Source organism: Panicum virgatum, chromosome 9N (assembly GCF_016808335.1).
Source record: "Panicum virgatum strain AP13 chromosome 9N, P.virgatum_v5, whole genome shotgun sequence".
Lineage (NCBI taxonomy): Eukaryota > Viridiplantae > Streptophyta > Magnoliopsida > Poales > Poaceae > Panicum > Panicum virgatum.
In genome coordinates, this window is record NC_053153.1 from 1,776,496 (window position 1) to 1,802,197 (window position 25,702).

A 25,702-nucleotide genomic window follows, 5' to 3' on the forward strand; every position below is an offset into this window, starting at 1 on the left:
GTGGATATACCTGACACTCTCTCTTAGAGATAGGTTTTATTTTATGTTGCGCAACACCACGACTTCTAGGGACAAGGGTGGACCGAGCACGGGTGGACCTTGGAGCCCTGTAGTCGGGGAGAGTGTTCCTATCCACAAGCCGGAAAGAAAGGTCAACGGTTGTTTGGGAATGACCCGACGGTGTTCCAGACGTGTGTGCTAGGTTATCCTTGCAAGGTTGAATTTCGATTCAGAATCGTCCGCCTCTCACGATGAAATGAGACTGCTTGATCTCTTTGCCACACAGAGTAATAAGAGCAACAATATTCTTATTAATCTTGATGGTTGCTTAGAAGTTCCACCATGTTTGGATAGTAGATGCTTACATAGAATGGTTAATCAACTAGAATCTTGAAGCTAAAACTTGAAAGTAAGGACCTACTCTTTATTGCTTTTCAGCAAAGGAAAACCAGAGCCTTACAAAGCCTTGCATAGTCTAGTTGAGGTGGGCTACTTATACCCGTTGTCGGTTAAGTCTTGCTGAGTATTAGAATACTCAGCCTTGCTGTTGAAACTCTTTTTCAGGTATGAGTTTTGAGGATCAGATCGCTAGTTTGACCTATCCTTGCTCGTTGCCTCCTGGCTGGTCCGTAGAATGGGATACGTCTTCGGCCGGCAATGACTGTGACGAGTAATACCATGCTTGGGCTAGCTTGGTATACTTTTGCGACGTGTTGTAGTCATCGTGTCTCATCTTCCGCTGTTTAGACTCTGAACTTATAATCATAACTTGTATAACTGTTTTATTTAAGTTGGCCTTGTAATAATGTGTTTAACTGGCTTGTAATCATTACTATGCTTGTGTTGTAAAAATTGTGGTTGTAATATCTCTGAACTCGCCTTCGTGCGGGGTATGCTTGTTCGATCCGAGAATCGGTGGTTGTATCGGGACGTTACCCGACAGACCAAAAATTGTTCCGTTTGAAGTGCGTTTAAGCTAATGTTGCCTTTATGGTGATGGTTTACGTACTTGAGCCGGGATAATTTAGGCGGTTCTGCCACACAAGCTGCCTCACCCGCAGGCGCCACAGCTCGCTGCCACCGAACACCCCTGGGTCTGGGTGGGCATTGGCGTGCGCGTGTTCGTCTCCAACTCCAAGTCTGCCCTGGCTGGATCTCTCTTAGGCCTCGATCTGACCCCAACTCCAGGTTGCCTTGGCTATCCCTCCTAGGCCTCGATCTGACCATCCTCCCCCAGGCCCCAGGCCTCCAGATCAAGGCGCTAGTTTGTTTTAGATATCGGCAGTGCTCAGCACTCGGGAGCTGTTCCATTCCATGATGGCGATGTAGTTTTCTAACATAAGTGCATGCAGAAACAAAACAGGGTATCTGCTGGCTATGGAAACGTCCGGTCGCATTTGGCGTTTCTTTATTGTAGAAGAAGACAGGAGTCGTTTCATCGACAGGGAGGAAAGTTAAATGAGGGAACAAGTTCACATATACATCAAATGGTAAGCAGTTTCCCCCAAGCCCAACATCAATAAATCAGGTCACAGAAACAAGAAGGCTCAACAATCTGCGGTTGCTCCAGGAAAGCCTCGCGGAGGACCGCTCTCTGTATCTACCTGCAAACAGACAGCACCCGTCAAAAATACAAAAACTACGCAACTGGACAGAGTTTGATGCCCTGGCAAATGTAATAAGGCATAATCTTAAGGTAATGAGGCATGGACTCCTTGATAGGCTTACTATTTTCTTGAGACCATTGTAAGTCATCCAACAAACACATCTTTTCGGTCAGGGCAACAATAGTTCATATAATTCCTTTCTTTAACTGAGTATTTCACAACTGCTTCATGGTTAACTATATAGATTTGCCACATTAGCCCTATATACATGTACACCACCTGACCTCCTAGGTCAAATAGGGGCGATGCCATTATCATCATAATGGCCTTGCTACAGTGAGACAAGAATTTTGTGCCAAGCTCAAATTTATTTGATATTATTTTGTCACCTCAAGAATAAAAGCATGCCGCCTTACTATCTTAAGTCATTGCATTAGAAAAGAAGTCAAAAACAAGACCAGCTGAAATGCTCCTAATAAATGTTGCTTACCATTACTCATTGCTAATTGCATCGGCAGAAAACGACCGATTGCGCCTCTGGACATCAAATTCCACATCAATGAGATCAGTTATACCAGCTTTGATCTTCTGACCTACTCTAACAGGACCTACACCCTCAGGAGTGCCTGCAGAAGTGCAGAGGAACAAATGAGTAACCCACAAAAAGATTTCTGGTGAAAAACAAGCTGGAAATAGAGAAAATGTCACTACCTGTTAGTATCACATCACCCTCCATTAACGTCATGATGGAACTGATATAACTGATTAGGAAAGGAATCTTAAACATCATGTCATTTGTCGATCCCTTCTGCCTTAGTTCATCATCCACCTGGATACAATTGGTAGTCAATTGTACACTGCATGATCTATAACTTCAGACAGAAATAAATACATTTCACATTGCAGATTTATGCAGTTACCTTTAGCCAGAGCTCTAAATCATCAGGATTAGTGACGGCCGATTTGGGTACCTGTTTGATGGACAAATTGTCATGTCACTAGAATGGCATAGCCGTGGAGAACATGGAAGACAACAAAGATAAGGTGTATCTGTCCACCAACTGAACTGACTAACTTTAATATGACATTGATGTGTAATTGTAACAAGGGAATACATATGAATAAAGAAATACTGTCCTTAGACATCCACTACAACCAGTTTCATATAACACTCAAACAGAAATCGTTGCTTACTACGTCACTAATTGGAGTGAAGGTGTCCTGTGCTTTAGCCAATGTCTGTCCAACAATATCACTGACTAACTTTAATATGACATTGAGGTGTAATTATAACAAGGGAATACGTATAAATAAAAAAAATGTCCTTAGACATCCCCTACAACCAATTTCATAGAAGACTCAAAAGAAACCATTGCTTACTACTGCACTAATTGGAGTGAAGGTGTCCTGTCCTTTAGCCAAAGTCCATGGAAGACCTGCAGACTGCAAATTCCCAGTTTGTGAGTGTGATAAGAAAAACATTAAGAGATTGTGTGTCTGTTTCAGAATAAAAGGTCATGGTGGGCAATTAATGCTACAAGTTTGCAAACAAAAATATACCGAACAGAAAACATTGTGTGAAATGAAACATATTGGATGAATGAAGATACCAACTAGCTGAACTAAACAGAATCTGACTCCTTGTTATTAATTAATTAATAGACATAATATTGTAAAGAGTAACTCAGGAGACTAAGATGCAAAGTTTGTTGCTAAATTAACTTATGCAAATTGAATGTGTGTAAAAACATACGTAACTTTCAACAACCACTAGGGATGACAGATGACAGTTTAACAACTATATAGAGCAAATAGCACAGGATTCAGGATACTACAGAAGGTAGCACTCACCTTAGCAGCGGACTGAAGGTCCCTTGCTGTCATGTCCAAAGCAAGTGCATAACCTGGAAAATTCAACGATGCAAGCAGTTATCTTATATTAGTTTCTTGCTATCGAGAAGGCCAAAAAAAACTTTTCTTGAATCATAACGAAGATGACCCTAAACTGTTTAATTTAGTGAGGATAAAACAAAGATCTGGGGAACCACAACCGAGACTACATATTGTAAGTTATTCACTCAAGTTCACCACTGATGAAGAAAACAGATCACAATTGATGAGGTTGTCACTCAGGCCATACCACCATACACTCCACGAATATAGATAACATGCAACTGTACAAGAAATATGCTTGAGTTCATGGGCTCCGCATTTGTATGTACCATGAAAAGTACTTTCATATTCCTGCTTCATAAAGTCAGCATCAAATAAGCATGAGCTTGCCTTGTCAATTCTAACTTCTAAATTACACACTTGGACTTTCCACCAAGATTGTCAAATGAAGCTGGCACTAATAAAAGCCATTTGTTCATTGACACCATTCCTGTTACAACAATGCAGCTAGGAGAGAATTGTTCTCATCATTAATTCAAAATGTCAAATTGTTTTCAGAACCTTGACATAACCTAGATTCCTTACCGACCTTTCTGGTAGATGAAACCATTTTAATTTTTACTGCACTATGCAACCACACTAGTTTTCCTCTACATATGAGAATGTAAAGCCTTATCATCATCACACGAGTGCTGCACTGCACTGTTAATAATATCGGGTCAGTTGTTGCTGACGCATTTCACAAATTACCTCCGACGAAGTCCATAGCTGACGCCTCGGGGACATCGCGCCCGCGCCGGGAGATGACGACGGCGAGCTCGACCTCGTGGTGCAGCGACTCGAGCGGCTCGGGGATCTCGATGGCGGCGTTGGCCACGCCGGCGTGGAGGAACGACGAGGTCGGCTTCAGGAACAGAACGGGCTCCTGCAACATACTCAGCACACGGGCAGCGCCGCGAGATCAAATCAGAGGACGTGCGGGGGAGCCGGCGCGATCGAAGTTGGAAGCACGGCAGTGTTTCGGGATCGGATGGGAGGGGCCGCGCGGACCTTGGGAACTGGGTTGCCGAGTTCCTTGGCGTGGGCGATGTAGTTGCGCCCGACGCCGATGATCTTCGTGCTCGCTGAAAGGAGCTTCTGCGCCGCCGCAGCCGCCATGGTCGGCAGAGTTGGTGGACCGGAGGTGTCGACGAGGTGTGGAGGTGACGGAGAACGGGAGAAGGAAGAGTAATGGGTTCTGAACTTCTGATTCTGACTAAATGGGGCCCCTTTCGTGTAGAGGTTACTATCCTGTTGTGGACAGGGCTGGGCTGTTGCATACCAAAGCCCAATATGATGAGGCCCTTCTACCTGTCATCTAGTAGTAATATTATTCTTTTCTTCTCCATCGACATATGGCCACAAGTAGCCCGTGCAGTATATGCGGAGCAGTGGACTTCTGGAAAAACTCATTGATCGAATGCAGCTTGGGAGTTGGCACGGTGTGTATGAGCGCTAGTAGAACGGAAAGAGGTGGCTGAACATTTGTTCTGCATTCGGGAGACCTGATCAGAGTCGCTGTCTACACACGAAGGGAACACCGAGAGGGTCCAAGAAGCAGTGTCTAGGTGGATTCCCTCCACCAGCGTACATGATGAAGATCAATATGGGCAGCAATCTCCAAGAACTTGGGCAGATCAGCGGCTGCGCAATAGCACGGGATGGTGTTGGAACGTTTCAAGGGGCTTCAGTGCTTTGTCGCCCATGGTGTTACGGACCCAGAAACAATGGAGGCAGTCGCTTGCAGAGAGGCAGGGTCTTGCTCTAACAAGCGACCTTGCTTTCAGTAAGGTCCGGCTGCCGAGCGACAACGTGAATGTGTGAGAAGTTTCAAAGGTGATGGCAAAGGAGTCTACGGACATATTGTCCAAGAGATCAAGGCCAGAGCGGGTTATTTTGATTCATTAAGGTTGAGTGTCTAATGTTGATGCTCATAGTTGAGTTAGAATTTGGGTTAAGTGTGAGTTAGGAAGACAAGTGTGTCTGTTATCACCGCCTGACGGTGTCTGTACCTCAGTGTCCCTAAACAATCAATAAAGTAGGGGTATTATCGTAAAAAAGTCTGATAAGAAAATTTTCATGCTCCCATTGCAGGTTATCAGAAAAAAAAATGTTAAAATTGTCGTGTGTTATCTCCATTAAGGCCAGTCTTAATGTATAGTTTCATTAGATAGTTACCTAAAGCAAAAACTTGATAATTGAGCCGGATGAGTATCATGGGGCGTCCCATCAAACATAATAAGTTATCAGCATTTTAACAAGGTGAGGAGTTGCTCACGTCCTTCTATAGCTCTCTGTCCTCTAGCCATTGTCTCTACCAATCTAAAAAACGACGCTACCAATCTGTGCACGTCAGCGTCCGGCGATGACGTATGTACCAAAACGCTCATCAACACAATTACACAAAAAGCATATAAGGCTCCATTAGCTATCTGCTAATTGCCATGAGAATAAGCTAGATCTGTTTTGTCACGGGCCAGCTGGAACTATACGAGACCAAACAAAAATGCCGGATCGGTCGCTACCCAACAACAAAAACGGTGATGAAATCGACCATAAAATGCGAATAATTAAATGGAGGAAAAGGATATGCAATACTGACGAAAACTTTGTTGCTCGATGCCTGCCTACCCCGTTCACATTAGGGGAAAGACACTAAAATGGCAATTGCCGAATTTGTTTGTTTCATTCAGTAGTGTTGTACAGGGTCGGACTACTCGCCATGTCGAGACGCATGACTTTCTATTCAATTCGGAGGGTAACCACCTTACCAATAACAGTTTAACTCGGGCTAAAACCGGAACAGAAAACTTGTCAGCCTCTCTTGCTCTTCATCTGCACTCCCTAGAGCTCGTCCTGCACAGCCGTAAACAGGTAGGGAGCGTTAAAACTTAAAAGGTGAAAGCAAAATAAAATGAAGCGTAATGAGATAGGCCGAAGTTGGTAGGGAAGTTAACGCACATGTTTCTTCTCCTCAGCAGAAGCATCCTTGCTGCCCTCCTCCGGCTTCTCATCAGCAGCGACCTTGCCGTCCTCCGATTTCTCATCAGCAGAGTCCTTGGCCTCCTCAGCGGCTGTGTCAGCATTGTCATCGTCCGTGTCATCCTCATCCTCCTGCCATATGCATATGAAAGTGCCATTTGGCGTTAACAAAGGATAGGCATATATATAGGTAGAAACTTAGTGCAAACAAATCAACCCAGACTTACATCTGCATCGTTCTCATCATTAGTGCTCGCAGATTCCTGCCAAAGAGGAGCATCGACAAGTTAACACAACACATTTGATTTTGTTTCATCAGCGAATGGCATTGCATATGTATCCTGCATACCTCCTCAAGCCTCTTTTTCTCAGCCTCGTCAAAGGCAGCTTTCTCAGCCTGCAAGAAATCATTATATTAATTGCGCAATTAGACAGTTTAGAGTGCAAAACAGATAACGCTACATAGAGTATAGACAAGTTGACATACATCTTTCTGCTTGGCCCAGGTCTCCTCTGCAAACTTCTTGGCGTACTCAGGGTCATCAGTGATCAGAATGTTGTCGAACAGAGTTCCTGATTTAACCTGATGAGAGGATGAAAGTTAGTGGCCCTCCAGAAAAAAAAAACTAATTATATTCATCGAATGCAGCGCTAACCTGCCACAGTTCAATGCCAATGTGCTTCAAACTGTCAAAAGCGTAGATGTAAGGATCATCCTTGTAATCTGTACAACAAGAAAAAAAATAGAATGAACATTCTTATTAAGCAGAAAAATGTGAAATGGAAAGCAGGTTTATCCTCAAGTTGGTATTGCCAATTTTAAAAATTAAAAAGCTAACATACCTGGGTTGTCAATCAAGGGAGCCTTCCACTTGCCCTTGTAGTTGGGGTTCTTGATTTTCTGAACACCACAAAATCAAACCATGTCAGCAGTTGTAGTGTGCTACCTGGCCACTTGTCTAGCATAATTAACCCACCTAGACATGTTCATACCTTTTGCTTCCATGGTCCTTTGTACTCAGGGTTAGGAATGGTTGGGGCTGTCCATTCACCATCTTCCTCATCATCCCAATCCTCTGGCTGAAACAGGTAGAGAAGAATGTGAAATTGAATATCTGCTGATGATCTTATCACAGGTGATGTGCATACTATATAATAAGAGAAATATGCACCTTCTTTGCATCAGGGTCAGGAATTTCCTTGGGAGTATCATCATAACCCTGCAAAGAACAATCTAAGTCAGAGAAACATAGATGAAGATATTTGGTAAAACCAGGCTGCTTATAGTACTACAATATGTGCTCATATTGCCGTTTTAGTAAATGGAAATTTTACATAACGCTTGTGAGTTATAGAAGATGGAGATAAATATGACAGAGACTCCCATAACAAAAGGCAAGTTTTTTTGAGGGGGTCAACGGAGGGGGAGAGGATCCCCCACCTGGTAACAAAAGGCAAGTAACGTGAAGTTGGTCAAACATCAAAAAACACAATACTGATAGAGCATCTAAAGATGCAGAAGCAAAGAAAAATATACCTCTGGCTTCTTGTCCTCAGGATCTGGAATGTATTCTTTGTCATCCCAGTCTTCTGGCTGTAACCATTAGCATGCTATGTTAGCAAATATGTGAAAAGAGGGCAACCAAGTTTGTTCAGCAGAGCCAGGCATCGCTCCCTAAACATCACCTTCTTGGCTTCAGGATCTTTGATCTTCTTTGGAGGAAGGATATCCCAATCATCATAGATGCTGCCAGATTGCTTCTCAGCATTATCAATGAGAATGTTGTATGTGGCATCAGGACGGATGATCAGAGTATACACGTGTGTCAGCTGATCGGTCTCACATGGCACCTCCTTCTTGATCAAATGGTTCTTGCCGTTCTTAGTAAGGATAGCATGGACCTTCTTGGTGGCATACCCACAGATATCCGGCCCAAACATGATGCTGAAAGTGAAAATTACAGAGACATTGTGTTCGGTCAACCAGTCCAAAGATGTTAGCTTGAATGCACAAAGAGATGCTGACCAGTCATCACCTGTATGGCGTGTCCCCACCAAATTTCTTCTGATCGACATCGCCACCAAGCAATTTCACATAGCCACCACCGCAGTCGAGCTTCTGCTCGTGCTTCACCGAGAACTGCAGCACCAGTGTCTTGTCCTTGTTGCTGAACTCGGGGTACTGTGCTGAAATGGCGTAGAACCTGTAGTCTTCAGAGGTCTGAATACCTGTACCCCAAACAGAAATCTCTGTAACTTAGCACATGTGCCAGAAAGATCGCCAGTGACACTGTCAATATCGGCCCTCACCTTTGTCGTCCGCATCTCCGTTCCATTTGCCAGACGTGTGGTTCCACTCGCCGGCCGTGCTGTCGTCCTTCTTCCAGTCGGACTTGACCCACCGGTCCTCCCACCCGTCTGGTGTCCAATCACACAATCCAGAGACAGACAGTTCCCGTAAGATGGCGAAGGTTTATCGCCGAATCAGAAACATCAGATCGCAAATTATAGGAAACCTCAGGGCGAAATTTTGAACTCATAAACCCTAAACCTCGGGCCACAACGGGCAAACTTACTAAATTGCCAAAATTCCAGGAAGACAATCGTCTGAAAAAGATACGACTGACACGAGAACAGGCTGATCCATCACGCGACGAAAAATCAGTGTCAAATGCAAACGAAATGCACGAGGAAACACAAATCGTGGCCGAGGGACAACGACGAAACAAACTGCGCGCTAGTCTCCACGTACGCCAGCGCGCTCCAGAACAACGACGAACACCGATAAAAAAAAACAGAAACAGCCGCATCGCTCCACGAACCAACGAACAACTCAACCACATTGCCTGGTTGTCTCACGAGATCTAGAGACCATGAAGAGACGGGTGAGATCCGGGTGTTAATTTACCGTCGAACTTCTCCTGGAAGTAGACCTCGCCGGCGACGGCGGCGACGGATGCGAGCGCGATCAGGGCCGCGACGGCGACCGCGGGGGCGGACGACGGCCTCTCGAGGACCGCCATCGTCACAGTCGACGGCGAGCAACCGCCCACCGCTATAACCGGAAACTTCTCGAACCTTCCGCCGATTCTCCGGCCCCGAAAATCTGCTGGTGGGTAGCGAGCGCGAAACGCACCGCGCGCTTGGCTTGATAAAGGGCGGGGTCGGTAGGGTGCGGCCACCTCCGGTGAGGGGCGAGTCCTCTGTCTGACGGCTGGGGCCGGGAGAGGTGACGAGACAACGCGGCGCACACGTGTGCTTGCGTGGCCTACAACGCCTGCCCAATAGTGCTCGCAGCTACGGGGCTGGGCCAGTAGCAATGCGCCGCGTGGAAAAGACGACGTGTTCCGGCGTTCCGAGACGGCGAGGCGAGACGCATCGGCCAGTTGCTTGCGACCATGCGCGCCGGCGCCTCCCTTGGCGTAATCGCTCCTTGTACTGTCTGTGAGAGCACGAGTGATAAAGGAAGAACTCTGGCCGGTGACAGGACGAACTCTTTTAGCGAAAAGCGGAAAAGTCTGAAAACTATTCTTCCATCGCTTATAGCAAAGATTATGCAAACAATTTTTGCTGTCAATTTACTGAGCTGCTTGTCGATCATTGCAAAATGTCATGTGAAAACCAACAGCTCCACAGTGAGAGCATCAGCCTTGATGCCCCAAAACCAAGACCCCAGAGCTAAAAATATGTTTCAAATAGCCACACAGAAATCTAATGCAGGTTCCAGCTCCTTGATCAAGGCATTGCCGTTACAACAAGCAAACAGCCGTGCAAGCCTGTACATCCGGATGGTGCAGAAGCAATCGAGCATATGCAAGTTGCATGTTTCTTACTTTGACGACACTTCACCATTAGTCCATGACATAATGCATTGAACAGAGTGATCCCCTTTTCTGCGAACTATGAAGATTAGGACCTAGGAGGCCATTTGCTTCAGACATTTCCAGCTTCTATGTTTTCAGGTCACAATTTCTTGTGAAGCAAGATTTATAATGCAGGAAAATTTTGGATCGACAACACCAATCTTCAGACAGCAGCTTTTTATAGGAGAACAGAACAAGTTCACAAACATCATGGCAGGAGAAGTTCTACATCGATGCCAAGTATTGATCATTTTAATGTGACTGAAAATTCCCGGACAGGTCTAGAAAAGTACAGCTGATTTGCATGTTTGGCAGATGAAAGGGAATCATCTGAATGCTAGCAGCTCTTGTCTCAGTGCAGCAAGAATCGAACTGCGGCTACAGCATCACCTTTGTGCTCTCGGAGGGTTCTCTCTGCAATCTTCTTGTCCAACTGCATATTCACATACACTTGAGAACGGGCTTTTTAGAACTAAACATTATTCATCAATCAAGTTTGGGATGGGTACCTCAAGCTCGTTGGCAATAATTTCAACATCGGTAGGGTTGATCTTGACAGCAGCTAATTCTTTCTCCCTGGTGAAATAGTAAATCCAAGGAATTTATGTTAAAACCGTTCCATGGCACTTTCCAGGCAATAATATACCAATTTATCTCCAAATGCAGAAGGTGAGTTAATCTCTGCTTATTGCGTACATTTCTGATGGGAGTTCATATTACGCAAAGAAAAATAAAATATAATACCAGAACTAAAGAATATCCACAGAATGCCCAGAAATTGATGTGTCAAATACTCAAATAGCATACTGGAAAAACCTAGTGGCTAGTTCAAGGATAGGATTACATCCAGATTTTTGTCATTTAAGTCAATAAAGATCCTGATCCTAAAAGGTTCATTTCCATTCTGCAGTGTAGTACAGACGGTAACTAACTCTGCAAAAGTGCAAGCATTACAGAAGCTACGGACGGGAAGGTATCAGAAATTTGTAAGTAGCCTAACAACAGTTGTGGATATGTTAGCTAACCTCAGCCTCATTGCATTCCAGTCAGCCTCTTTGGATGAAGCAAGTGCTGCCATGGCCTGCAACACAAGCAAAACATATGAAGAAAACATTTACACCAGCACATTTGATATTTTTAAAACATAGTTGAATCAGACAGAACATTTCTCTATGACTACTTCTACTTCCTTGATAATGTATGCGACTTCAGTATTTGAGTTTTCATAAAAGAATGTTTATTGTGCCAGAAAGTAATCCCTTCAAGATCATCACACTGGGTGGATAAGAATCAGAGGTGAATCAAACGGCTGTCCAGGAAAAAAAACATTTTGAATGCCACTTTAACTGTTCATTTTTTTTCTCTCAAGTTGCATACACCCTCTGTTAATAAGGGACTAAATGTAAATTTTGACATATTGAAGACCACTAGGGACTTTGATGGGAGCCTGCACCAACTCTACAGGTTGGCAGAAAACCGAATTTCACAATCAAATGTAGCAGAAAAAATTATGGAAAGTTATATTCAGATTAGTAAGATTAGCTTACAATCGATTGTAGCAGACAAAACTACTGCAAAATATATTCAGATTAGTAAGATTAGCTTACAAATATCTCTTGTTGTTAAACTAGACATAACCCGACCTTGACTGGCATAATGTTGCTAATTTAGACACACATATATCTTCAAAACATAAAAAGAAGGTTAGCATAGATAGATATGCAAACAGAATCTCCTAAAATGTAGTATCCTGGTACAGTCGACCTTGGAGATTGAGGGATATACTTCATATTGAGCAAATATGAAATCAGCGTCCTACTGGTGATTGTAATCGAATCGGGAGTGCAATATCAATAGCACTAATAAGAGATTTGGCAGTGAACAGCACATTTCATTATTTCTACTCATCAAAGTGGAGGGTTTGTTCATGTATCAGGATTCAAGCAATTTTATTTACATAGGAGCTAACTATCAGGATTCAAGTAATTTGCATGCAGAACTTAAGCTGAATCCTGGCATCTCCACAAAGCAGGCAACTGCACAAAATCGAACCCTGTAAGCAATATATACTGCCATTTATTCGCGATGATTCCACAACAAGGCCAAATCCCCCCCCCCCCCCCCCCCACGTCGCTATGATTTCTTACTAATGAACGAACTGATTACAAACCAAAATCCGTTACTCGATAGAGATGCGGAGAACAGAATGAATCGACAGGGAGATTGGGTGATTTTGGAGATTACGTACGGACTGCACTCGGGAGGAGTCGAGCTGCCGGTCCTCGACGTGGTCGGTGAGCTTGTCGAGCGCCTTGCTCTGCTGCTGAAGGTCCTTTGAGTCCACCGCCGCCTCGCCCTCGGCTGCGGCACCCCCCGCCGCCGCGGCCGCCTTCTCGTCGCCCGCCGCACCCATCGCCTTAGCTTCCCTCTCTTAGCTCGCAGTCTAAAACCCTAGTTCGGATCTCCTTTCTCCGATGCCACGAGAATACGAGATGGTGTGCGGCTAGCGAGCCGGGCGGGCGCAGTGCGCTTGTCTTCCTCCAGTCGGGCGTTAAGATTCGTGCGGTTTTGGTGGTGAAGGGCGATAGAACGCTGTGGTGCCTGGTGTGAGTGTTATCTTTATTCTATAATAAACAAACTCAGCATAAATCTTAACACACAGAATGAAGGGCGATGGAACACTGGATAGCACACTATTGTTTTTCTCTATTCTACTACTCCTAATGTTATCTTTCCTTCTATAAACAATAGTGTGTGCATTCCTCCATTTTGAACAGTGCGCTTCAAAGCTATAAACATTTGTTTCGCAAAACTATCAACATTTGAGATGGGCACTTAAGTTGCAACAATGAAGTTTTATCGTCAATCCTTTTCGGTAAACATTGCATCACTTGTTATTGACGATATGCAAAATATTTTTCTTCCTTGGTAAGTCTTGAGCAGAGAAGAAAGATCTAATGGGTGGTGGCTTGTTGTAATCACCTTGTACTAAGTACCGAAAATTTTTTATATAAAAAAGAAGAAGAATAGATCTCTACGCAAAAAAGCGAGAAAATGTGATTCCTCTTTTTGTTAGGTGAGAAACCACTGTGCCTTTAGGCTTTTCCCATGCATCACAAAGTTCACCTGCAACTAATAAGAAAGAACAAAATGTCACAAAGATGATTGGATTACCAAGAAATATCAATACGAGTGAGGAATCGTGGAAGTTGTCTTTTTGACATTTTTTCTGAAAAAAGTTGTCTGTTTGACATAACATAATTGTAACGTTAGCAATCTATCAGGTGCAAAGTAGCTCAACGAAGTTAAGGTAGTGACAAATACAACTTTTATATCTAGTTTTACTACTAAACTAGAGAAACCTAAACTAGAGAAACAGAGTAACCGGTCGAGTAAATTCAGGAAAAAGACACTTTATGGGAAAAATATACTTTGTGGGTAATCTGTATAAATTTTTTAAACATTTCAAGTGTACATATTATTTTTTATCACTTTCTGTAAAATGTTCTCCTATTTGAGGATCCACAACCACAAGGATCACTTGATGGGAGTATCCGAGTATGTACATATTATTTTTGATAGGGTTAGGGTGGGTATGTATGTTTAAGCGCACATCTTGACGAGAATTATTCTGGCCGAATCAAAGTTGTGTAGAAAATCTGAACTCTGAAGAGTTCGGCAGCACCTGTATTTTGCCAAAAAAAAACAAACGAAAAAGGGTGCTCCACCACATCTCGAGCACGTATGTGCAAGGCAACAGCGGCACACCGCGCTGACCGCACCATACGCCTCGCCTCGGCCGGCCGGCGGCTACATACTTTAACGCACGCACGATATGAAAAGGAATTAAAAAACATTCACCCCACCCCACCGAGCGAGGACGCGGGGGGCAGGCGCGCACCGCGTCGCACCGGGACCCGACACGGCTCGCCCGCCTCCGCCCAATTCCATTCCTGTCCCATTCTTCTCGTACGCGGGCCGATTGCGACCTCCCCCGGCACACGCCATTCACCATCGCCCGTCTCGCCCCCCACCGAACCCCCGCCCCCGCCCCCGCAGCCGCCCCCGCGCCCGCTCGTCCTCCCCGCGCCGCCTCGGGGACGCCCCGGTCGGCGATGTGGCGGGAGCATGCTGGGACCGCTCCTCAGGCTCCTCTCGGGGTGCGGCGGGGTCTGGCCCACCTCACCGGCCCCCGCCTCCGCCTCGGGGGAAGACTCTGAGGGCCGCGACGGCCTCCTCTGGTGGCGCGACCTCGCGCGCTGCCACGCCGGCGAAGTCTCCCTCGCCGTCGCCCAGGCCAACCAGGTGCTCGAGGACCAGTGCCGCCTCGAGTCCGCCCCGCCCCTCGGCACCGTCATCGGCGTCTTCGACGGCCACGGCGGCCCCGACGCCGCCCGCTTCGCCTGCGACAACCTCTTCCCCAACCTCCGAGGTAACCCAAACCCGAATGCAACCCATCTTCGTTTGCCCGAGCGAAGCGGATGGCGTGAGATTGCAGTCGACGTTGATCTGCGCGCAGAGGCGTCCTCCGGCCCGCAGGGCGTGACCGCGAACGCCGTCAGGGAGGCGTTCCTGGCTACGGAGGCAGGCTTCCTCGAGCTCGTGTCGCGCCTGTGGGAAACCCAGCCGGACATCGCCACGGTCGGCACGTGCTGCCTCGTCGGCGTTGTGCACAAGAGGACCCTGTTCGTCGCCAGCCTCGGCGACTCTCGAGCTGTTCTCGGGAAGAAAGTGGGCCGCACCGGGCAGATTGCCGCGGAGCAGTTGTCCAGTGAGCACAATGCCAACCAGGAGGCCGTCAGGCAGGAGCTCATGGCACAGCACCCGGATGATCCTCAGATTGTTGCCCTCAAGCATGGGGTATGGAGAGTGAGGGGCCTCATACAGGTCGGTCTTATCTGAATCTCTTGTTTTGTATTCGTTCATGAAATTGGAGACTTTACATACTGTACTTATTCGGTGGGTGGTGCAGGTGTCGAGATCAATCGGTGATGTATACCTGAAACATGCGAAGTATAACACAGAGCGGATCAAACCCAAGTTCAGGCTTTCTGAATCATTCACCAGGCCAATACTGAGCGCTGATCCATCTATCATATCCCGCAATCTTCAACCAAGTGACAGTTTTATCATATTTGCATCAGATGGTTTGTGGGAACACCTGAGTAATCAGGATGCCGTCGAGATTGTTCACAACCATCAACGTGCTGTAAGATTCTGACTTTTTAGTTTCCACCACTACAGTTGCTTATGCTATTTTCATGAGGCCTTCTGTTGTTTCCTATGATGACCTTAAAACTTCCTCAAAAAGTTCAAGTATATCATCACAGCTATATATTAACACTAAATGCTACAATCTCTCTTGCAGTTTTTGTTTTCCACATTGTAGCAACAATTTTACTATACCAAAAGTTTTGGTTTGCAGTAAAAGAATTATCAGCACTAGAGAATTGTTGCTAAACCCTTGTTGAACCTAAAGAACATGGTACTAGCTTTGGACTATGATTGCATTTGCTTGTAAGCAAAGGAGAGTATATCCTTGCTGCATTAAAATCTAGGCTGCACTGTTTTGTGAGCATCGGAATGAAATTGAGTAGTCCATGATGGCCAGCATTGTTGCTATAAGACAGACAAATAATTCATTCTGGATGTTTGCTGTTGAACAACCTGCATTCAGGCTGTCTGCACTCGTAGTACTCTAAATTCATCCTCTAAAAAGAATATTCTGTCCTGGTCATCCAAATTCTTTCCTCTATTCTCATTTCTCCCGCACTCGTCATACTCTGTATCCCATCCTCTATATCCAACTCATCTACATTTTCTACTCAAATTTATTTTACCCCACCCTTCTACCACCAATGACCAGTGGGACTCATCTTCCCAATCCCTATCTTCTCCCACCATCCTCTCCACCTTCCTACCTACCCCGTCTCTCTCTCTCTCTCTTCCCCCGCCTCCCCAATCCCCGCCTCGCGGCACAGCGCCGTCTCCCCTCCACCGGCCACCCCCGCACGTCGGCGGTGCCCACGGCTAGGCCGGCGGGTCCTTGCGCTGCTGTCCCCATACACCTGCCGCAGCACCCCGCCTCCGCGTGCTTTGCAGACGCCGCCGCCGCGCGCGACGCCGAGCTTCGCCTCCGCGCTCCGCCGCAGCGCGCCGCCGAGCTCCGCCTCCGCGCTCCGCCGCAGCGCGCGCCGCCGAGCTCCGCCTCCGCGCTCCGCCGCCTCCCTCGAGCTCGCCTCGCCGCGGCTCCGCCTCCGCACACGCCGCCTCCCTCGAGCTCGCCTCGCCGCGGCTCCGCCTCCGCACCCGCCCCCTCCCTCGAGCTCGCCTCGCCGCGGCGGCGGCGCCCCTGCTCCGGCTGCTCGAGCTCGCCGCGGCGGCCCTCCTTCGCTCCCTTCTTGGCCGGTGGCAGCGGGGCGGACCGTCGGCCGCGGCGCGGCGCGGCCCTGGCGAGCGCACGGGGCGCAGGCGAGCGGCCGCGGCGGGGACCCGCGCGCGACGCGGCGGAGCGGAACGGCCAGAGCTCGGTGGGCTGCGCGGGGCGCGCGGCGGGCGGCCGGAGCTCGGCGAGCGGCAGCGCGCGGCACGGCGGCGGCGGCCCGCGTGGCGCGGCTCGGCGGCAGCCCCCTCTTTCCTCTCTCTCCGCACGGCGCTCTCGGCGGCTGCCGGACCCGAGGGCGTTGCCGCGGGCGCGGAGCACCACGTCGGCCGGTAGCGGGCCTCCGTACGTGCGCGGTATCTAGCGGACCGGGTGGACGTTCGCTATCGTAGCGGACATTTCTCAGTACCCGCTGCAGCTGTTCGTCCGGTAAAAACCAACGCTAAGTTAGCGTAGCGTACTAGATAGAGGGTCCAGTGCACACAGCCTCAGCCCCCCACAGTTCTGCACCTGTTATCATCCCCATAGGGTTAAATGCTGGCAACACATTTCCCAGCGAGCAGTTATACCCTTGATTGCTTTGCCGCTAGGATCACCCTATTGCTTTAAAAAGAGCATGATCATGTTTTCCACTAATATAAATCATTTGGAAGTTATGGGGTAAAAAGTGAGCTGTGTCAATGTTGTATTGCCCACCAGTAATGCAGCAAGGAGAACTGAGGTCATGTCTGATGGTGCAACCTGTGTGCATGGTTATTTAGATCCACAACTACAACGTAATAAAAATGTATTACTGGCATGGAAGGAATATTAATTTTCAGTTGTTTTTAGAGTTCTGGCCTTCTGGTGATGCAGTACCATGACTTAGGTCCATTAGTCACTTTCTCCGTTGTACCTCTGTGTTCGCTTGGCTGTGGCTGATGGTTAGTGCTGATTTGTTATGAGAGAACAGTACTGCTGACTGGCTGGTAGCTGGTGGCTGGTGCTGATTTAGTATGAGAGAACAGTACTGCTGGCTTGTTGACAAGCCAAGCAGCTGCCTCTTGATGGCTCTCATGATTTCACTCTGAGGCCATACCGAAATACCAAGTAAAGCGGTCACATACAATCAATAACCGACATGCTAGTTTACTGTGCTACTCTAATGCACACACTAGAAGTTTAGTTTATTTACACTGATGCAAGGATTGCTCTGATTCTACTGGCTGTCATGCTGTTGCTTAAACTGATAAATTGTGCTTACACATACAGTGAATTACTTTTGTTATTTTCCGGAACCAGAGTCGCTCTTACTATGATTGCCGCAATTTTCTTTATTCAGGGAAGTGCAAGAAGACTCATCAAAGCTGCTCTCCAAGAAGCAGCTCGGAAGCGTGAGATGCGTTACTCGGACCTTACAAAGATCGACAAGAAGGTCCGGAGGCATTTTCATGATGACATTATCGTCATCGTCTTGTTTTTAAATTATGACCTATTAGTGAAAGGCGCTGCGCGAGGACAACCCCTCTCCATCAGATGCGCTCTAGATTATTGACAGTGAGCTATTTCATCATCCAATGGTGTTCAGCTCCTATCAGCAGCAATATCCAGAGTCCGATGACATATGGTCAACCGGTTGTGAAAAGCACACAACCTCCGGCAGCAGTTTTCTTTTCATTTTCCATTTTGCACATAAGGTTGACATGTCGCTAAATTGCCAGTTTTCCCCTCTTAAACTATGTCGGATGAAATGCGGTTACTCTTCAGTTTTGAAGATATATGCCTAGAGTTTGAGGGACAAGGTTATAAAGGATCCTGTAACTTCTGATTGATTGATTCTCTAGTTCTTTCTGTATGTAAAAAAAATTATAATCTTGTTTCACTATAGCTCTGACGTTTCTGACAGCCACAAGGTTCTAGCACTCCAAAAGCCTATCTGCGATCTGTGCCTCCAGTGGTATTTGCCTGGTCGATGATTCACCAGATGCCATGATGTCCTGGAAATTCTGATAATCATTCTCCCTAGCCTATCTGCGATGATGCACTCTTATAATCATTCTTGACGCCCGAAAATTCTGAAAATCAATGATGTGAGTTTGTGCAAGTGAAGGTCTGCACAATTCTCCCTTCTTGAAACGCTGAGCAAATCTCCTGAGAATTGAGATGGTTATCGTGCGAATCAAGCTCAGGTTGCTCGTATCATAAGCCTAGTCTCGTGTGATGACACTGACAGCCTCCATCTGATTCTAACAGTGAAGACTCTTGGGTCTGCGAGACGCGTATCAGGCTATCAGCAGGAAGCCGCGTCAGGCGGCCATCCCGCGCGAAGCGAAAACCATTCCCGCTCAACTCTCTCCCTTCAGCTCTTTCCCTTCCTGCCCTAGCTCCTCCCCTGAGCTAGGTTCCATGGATACCGCCGCCGCGGCCTCCGCCGACGGAGGCGCATTCCTGGAGTTCGTCGACTACGCTGTTTCCGTGCTCTCCTCGTCAGGCGGCGACGGCTACGAGTCACCGGGGGACGGGCCGGCGCCGGCGCGGCCGCCGTGGGGCTGGGTGGTGGCGCAGGTGCTCAAGTCGTGCCGCGCCTACTCCAGTGGCGTCACCGCCGCCATCATCCTCTCCGACCTCTCCCAGGTTAGCTTGATTCGATTCGCTGCAGCGCTGTTCGGCGGGAACTAGCTAGCCATTCATCCATTCTACACGTTGTTCGTTCAAGTTTCCTTACAGTGGTAATTGAATAACCGCATCGCAATTTCTGCTACCTAGTTGAGGTTACAGTCATTAGGCAGCCATTTCCGTAATCTGTTACGGTATTGCACTATTGCTTATTTATGCTTTGCGCTTGGTTCGAACTTGAAGCAAATTAATACAAAGGCAATATGAGCTGTCTGTCTACTTCCATAGCTTTCGGTACTGTTGAAGCAAATCATATTTTCGATTAAAAATGATCCTTTGCAGCCAACAAATATATACCTCTTTTTTTCCCTTCAGTTGAAATGGACAGGAGTTAACATTTGCTTTCTCTTTGTAGTCTTGGACAGAGCAGCGTAAATCCCTAACCTCAAAGAGGAAGGTCGAGCTGACCAAACTTATAAACACGAGGAATAAGAGGAGGAGACTTCCTAATACTGTTACAATCGATTCTATCCATGAGAAGAACTTCCTATCTCCCAAGAGTGTCCTTGAAGCTGTCGTCATTGATGTGTTCGTCCTTCCCGGTATGCTTGTACACTTATGCTATACTTCTATGCTATGAAAAAGCTATATTTGTTCTTAAAAAAAACTATATTTGTCTATACTTTTCTTGGTTAGTTGAACAATTGAGCATCGCAGAGGTTTCTATTAAACTGGATGGTTGCCACCCATATTCCATAACTTTCAAATTTCTATCATTTGGTTTTATCATCCCATCCTATCCAACACAATTCATGATCAAACTTGCTTACAGTTTGAACTTTTTATGCATTATCAGTGAATTGAATTTTCTCTGCTGCACCCTTAGCTGTGTGTCATTCTTCTAGGTACAAACATACACATGCTTACTTTGGGAGACATGTGGAGCGCATCCACTATTGACCTATATTTACACCGAAGGTAGATCTGACTACATATTGCTTAGTTATTTTCATATTTGTTTAATAGACATAAGTTAGTGAGAGCATATTACCAAATTTGATTGGACCTAGACATGTAATGCTGCAACAGTAACCATGCTATAAGAAATCTATGTTGAACTTTGAGCACTACTTGAATCATTCATTACCCTCAAATGAGTCTAATATGCAGCTCTTCTAGTCGTAGGATAGTACAGATCTTTCTGACTTACAAAAGTTAGATTATTGATCCTTCACCCGTAATAGTGTGTTATGTCCTCCCAAATGATCAATCAGTGATTTAGTATTGTATGTTATTTTTTTTGGAATACAATTTATGGGATGATTTTGTTTAATTCCTTCTCTATGTTACTCTTGGTACTTGGAATACTTACACAGGTTCTTGTACCAATATGAACTTTATTTCAGGTACTATGACTACATAGAACAGTATTGTATATTGAAGAAGGGTCGAGAAGTTATGCTCACAGGATGTTGTCTTCGTACAGCCATGGAGGGATCTGGCCATGCTCGTATTTTGCCCACAGAATACATGGTGATAGTACTCGATGAGGTATCCGTTCAATGCATACGTGTATAAGGCAGCACTGCTCAGAGGTTCAGAGCACATATTTTACTTGCAATTTACTTGCTAAGTAAAGTTCCTTTGTGTTAGCTGCATATTTGACCCGCACAAGCCCACAATGGGAACATTATTAAAAAAATCACTTCCTCTATGTCCATTTTAGCTGTCACTGTAATTGTAAGCCTCTTGCTTCTAAAAAAAATACAGGCTTGTTATGTTATACCTGTTTCTTTTCGTTAAAAAGAAGACATTGTACTTATTTATAGACAAACAATTTCACCTTTAGCTGTTAGAAGTCAAATAGGGCATCTGTAGTTGTCAGTAAACTTTGGTTTAGTTCATGCACGTTTGTGATTATGCAGGACCAAGATGAAGATGCCATGTTACTCGCTGCACAGTTTTGCACCTACTCATTCTCATCTATGATTCGAGATGAAAGTAGAAACGAAGTTCCATACTCGTTTTATGCAAGGTAAAGTGATATTTATTGTAGGAGAGAATAATGGCTTGTATTCCTCCAAATCCTAGAAGGGTGGGATATATAGTTCCTATACATGGGCCTCTAGATGGGCCACTATACATGGGCTCAATATACACCAACATTTATGGACTTCTTTTGTTATACTAACAAGCAGGATATGTTCCTAATTCCTCATTTTCTATGCTGTTAGGTTTGCAAAACCTGGACACAATCCTTTCCTATTTGCCTTTTAAAATATTTGCCTGTGGTAAAATACAATATCACTCGGATGTAGAGTGCTGATGGTTTGCTGATAAACATGTGGGGATTTGGGGTTTAGTAGTCTAGTACTTTGTTGGATAGAGTTTAACCACCCTTTTCTTGCAGGATTGAAAAGATTGAGTCCCTGGAACCTTTTAGATGTACAGAAAGAAAGCAGATTGTTCTTGTAGACAATGATGACATGAAGATGAATTTTATTTTATGGGGAGAGCAAGTTCTACTTGCAAATCTATTCAGGTCCATTCGACTCCGTCTAAGAATTGCCCAATATTTCATTAGACTACAGTACAACAACAACATAACCTTTTTTCCCAAGCTGTTTATGTTATACCTGTTTCGTTAGACTATGCTTGCTCTGGATAGGGAGTCAACATAACCTATTTCATTAGACCACAGTAAGCTAAACATTTTATTTCAGTGTAGGGAGCATGCTTGCTCTGGATAGACCTTTCATCGCGAACTTTGTAGACAGTAATCATGAGGAGTCTCAAGAACTGTGCCTTGAATATGGCAGTGCAACACAGGTTTACATGGTGCCGATTGCTCAACAAGAAGAACAGGTTTGTAGGGATGCATTGATGGTTCTTTCGGGATGTATTGATAGTTTTTTCTCCATAACTCAAACTGATCAACATGTGATGTCTGTGCTAGGTGCCTTTTACACCTACTCAATTAAAGAGCCAAGGACCTCGACTATCATGTCTTCCGACTGATAATGTAGCTTCACAAGTAACATTACCACGAGATTTGCATGGTTCAGTTGACTTCAGCAAATATCCATTTCGAGTATGTAACTTTATCTTCATTCATTTGAGCCTTTCTTGGAAGATAGGTTTTGCCAACTGTTATATAAGGATTCTGCTGATCCTTAAATCTGTATTAACTACTGCTTTAAACTAGTCCGCTTGTAATAGTACTGTGGTTAGCTTAATGTACTGCTGAGTTTCAAGTATTGATAGTACTGATCTCTTATTAGCTAGTGCATCTCATACTATAAATAGTTTGGGATAGTTCTTTCTAAATAAAAACTGTGCATATTCACCATGCAGTCACTTTCTGCTTATCACTAAGTGGTGGTGACCACATGCTCACCCCTTTAATCACTTTTTAGAACATTGATACCATAAGCTCTTCAGCATGCACATGCAAATATTTCCCTACCATCAATATGGTGTTGCCTTTTTTATGTTCTTAGTAAGTATAGCGTACTTCTAGAGAATAATACATGATCTCTCATGCTTTCTGCACTATTTTGTGTTTATCAAGCTTTTGTTGATCATTGTTTTCTTCATGTTGTATAACATTCTTAACTTTTTAGGCATATGTAAGTGATCTTCATGATAAAATGGTGGGAGTTTGTCTGTTTGGCACCATAACTAGTGTTTGCAAAGCAAGCGCATCAGGGACTATATTTTATTTGGAGTTAGAAGACACAACAGGAGTTGTTCTGATGAAGCTTATCTTTATTGGACCCTGGTACCACTTCTTGTACTTAAGTGATGTCCTATTTGTTTTCTTCCCGTCCATTCTCTTATCTTCAATTGTTTGTCGTGATAATTTGCTGCGCCTTATTTTGCAAGATAATCATGATTTCTTTTGCAATGGTTAGGAAGACATGCATTGGCTGTTTGGATGAGTTTATGCGTGAGATCTTAGATTTCTAATGTTGGTCAACATATTGAACTCAATACACTTAGGGATACTGACAGTATCGAACTGATTATGCATATATGATCAGTATGATATCATGATTGAAATAAAAGTTATCCAGTCTTTGACTTTCTTAAAAATGATTATTTAAGAGTTTTACATGCAAAATCAATTTTGATTTGCAACAAGCCAAGTGATTCCCCCCTGTGCATAGGCACTGATGTTGTGAATTGTGTGAGCTGAGCTGCATGCTCTGATTAGAAGTTTCATTTGATATCTAAATACGATCTTATGTTGTTTCACATATTGTTGTTTCCTATGCCAACTGAACTTTATACTCACCATGCGCTTGAATTCTATACAGTGTATAAACGCCTCTTTCTGTGCAGGTCATTAGGTAGAGTAGGAGTTGGACATATGGTGTACATCTCCGGTTTGGCTTGCACCAAGAGTTCAACAAATATGTAAGCAGCATATTATTTTATGTTAATTTCTATTGTATATATGCTACAATTTGATTAGCTCGAAGAAAAATTGTTACAATGTGTGCAATGTTCTGTTTGGTGGGCTGGTAGCTAACTTTTCGTTAACAGCCTTGAAGTCTCATGGCGCGAGAAGGAGCCAGGGTCTCTGTTTGTTAACTTGAGCTTGCTGCCAGCGCTGCTGAATTCGTCGTGCCTGCATAATTTAGCACCCCTGTTAGATCTTCCCCGTTTGACAAACAGAACACATGTAAGTCTTATTTATTACTGTTGTGAAGCCTCTTCCACAGCTTTTCCAAGTTTAATTGAGCTGACATTTAGGTAAACCTATTGATAACATTTAGCAAACAACTACTTGATCACCTTTAACATTCTTTGATATGTAAAAGTACATTTTCCTATGAACTCCATTGCATTCTTCAACTGTGACTGTGACCAAATTCTTTTGAGTTGCTAACATCCTTTACCTGTTTGACATCTTCATGTCTAGATATGCCGTGTTCGACTCGACCACGTCGATTGCAACAGCTTAAATGTGCTATTATTCCACAACATTTGTGGCTGGGTTGTGAATGAGCATTCAGGCGAACTTCAATGTTCTTTTTGTAAGGGTGCCTGCCATAGTGGGTTTGCGCATGGCTTTCAGTTACACTTGACCATTGCAGACGACAGTGCAAAGGTCTTTGCTTGGTGTGTCGGGCAAACGGCCATTGAGTTCCTTCAGATATCTCCTGATGAATATCTGGAACTCCCTGAGGTACAAGCTACAAAACTTGCCCCACCACATCACGAAAAAAAAATGCATTGCTTTGAGCTTGCCATTGCACAGAAGATTTGATTTTGTAGGGTCGCATAATGGAACTGCTTCACTCCGTTCTCACGCAAGTTTCCTGCTGATAATTGCTCAGGATGAACGGGCAATGTACCTGTACACTCTCCAGAACGAGAGTTTCATGGTTGCCATTGCGAATACCAGCAAGCGGGTCGACGGATGTGGTGCAAGTGACGAAGCTCTCCCGGTTTGGGAGATCACAAGAGCCCAAAAATGCGAGTGAGTTTATTCAGTAGTCGTGGAAGAAGTTCTATAGTGAAAGTTGCTGGCCAAGTTTTATTTCGAAGTTTGGTTTATGGTGCATCAGCAATGCTTTGTAAGTAAGCTTAAAAGGAGAACGTCAGTTAACTTAAACACTCGAGAGTACGGGGGGGGGGGGGGGGGGGGGGATTTCAAATAAAAAAAATAATCAGCAAAACGCCGTCCGGATCTCCAGGAGAGATTTCGAGGACGCTCCCCGAGTACAGAAGCCAACCTTGGCTGCCTTTTGGCCCTTTGCCAACGCCGGTGGCTCTGCGCATGTGTGAGGCAGAACCCAGTGGAACCGAATATCGCTTGCTTCAAGACTTCAACGGGTTCAGACGCTGCTGCGTTGCACTTTTTTTTTTTGGAGAGCAACCCCTTACTGATTAGAGATCCCTGGCAGATTGTTAGGAGTTGCTGGAGCATTGTAATAATTTTTGTTTTTTTAGTTGCTTAATAACTGCTAGTCCACGTGACGTGTACGTTGACTTTGAACTCCGGAAAGTTTAAGAAGAGAAAAGAAAAGGACATTCGCCACAGCCTGCCAGCATGCATGCGCAGGACTTATCTTTTCTGCCCACACGCTTCCCTCTTTCCTCCCGTTGCTCCACTCTACCGCTGCCAATGCTGGCCAGCGGTGCCCCATGCCCCCATCTGATGCGGTTGGATGACTCGTGGCGTTGTTCGTGGAGGATTTGACTTTGCAGCATACAGATGGCTTCATGGCTTGAATTGCGGATGAATCCCCGTTGGGCTGCGCTCCCGTCCACGTGTACCGCACTTTGGGATGCTTAATCAAGCAGATTTGTTTAATCACTCATCCTAGATG

The 25,702-nt window shown here is 45.3% G+C and overlaps 3 protein-coding genes and 1 pseudogene across 4 annotated transcripts; 1 reads left to right on the forward strand and 3 right to left on the reverse strand.

Moving 5' to 3' along the window:
* Positions 1-1,372: 1,372 nt before the first annotated feature.
* Positions 1,373-4,758, reverse strand: LOC120691901 (probable acylpyruvase FAHD2, mitochondrial). Of its 2 annotated transcripts, XM_039975104.1 has the most exons (9): positions 4,551-4,758; positions 4,251-4,425; positions 3,459-3,511; positions 2,988-3,050; positions 2,802-2,846; positions 2,528-2,578; positions 2,319-2,436; positions 2,098-2,233; positions 1,373-1,604 (listed from the first exon to the last, which is right to left on the reverse strand). In XM_039975104.1, the coding sequence occupies exons 1-8, from the start codon at positions 4,656-4,658 to the stop codon at positions 2,100-2,102; spliced, it is 747 nt and encodes a 248-aa protein (XP_039831038.1). In that variant the 5' UTR covers positions 4,659-4,758; the 3' UTR covers positions 1,373-1,604; positions 2,098-2,099. The 2 variants fall into 2 exon arrangements, with proteins under 2 accessions (XP_039831038.1, XP_039831039.1); XM_039975105.1 differs by lacking the exon at positions 2,802-2,846.
* Positions 4,759-6,083: 1,325 nt separating this feature from the next.
* On the reverse strand, positions 6,084-9,670 carry LOC120691194 (calreticulin-like). Its single transcript, XM_039974207.1, has 14 exons — positions 9,430-9,670; positions 8,832-8,939; positions 8,558-8,750; positions 8,208-8,466; positions 8,059-8,115; positions 7,694-7,741; positions 7,515-7,601; positions 7,365-7,422; positions 7,178-7,245; positions 7,009-7,104; positions 6,871-6,918; positions 6,749-6,784; positions 6,501-6,653; positions 6,084-6,395 (listed from the first exon to the last, which is right to left on the reverse strand). The coding sequence occupies exons 1-14, from the start codon at positions 9,542-9,544 to the stop codon at positions 6,384-6,386; spliced, it is 1,338 nt and encodes a 445-aa protein (XP_039830141.1). The 5' UTR covers positions 9,545-9,670; the 3' UTR covers positions 6,084-6,383.
* An 854-nt stretch (positions 9,671-10,524) lies between these two features.
* On the reverse strand, positions 10,525-12,942 carry LOC120691195 (huntingtin-interacting protein K-like). The gene is made up of 4 exons (XM_039974208.1): positions 12,633-12,942; positions 11,410-11,465; positions 10,894-10,960; positions 10,525-10,817 (listed from the first exon to the last, which is right to left on the reverse strand). Exons 1-4 carry the CDS (start codon positions 12,795-12,797, stop codon positions 10,737-10,739), a joined length of 369 nt encoding a protein of 122 aa, XP_039830142.1. The 5' UTR covers positions 12,798-12,942; the 3' UTR covers positions 10,525-10,736.
* A 1,407-nt stretch (positions 12,943-14,349) lies between these two features.
* LOC120690795 lies at positions 14,350-25,339 on the forward strand (annotated as a pseudogene).
* Positions 25,340-25,702: the final 363 nt, after the last annotated feature.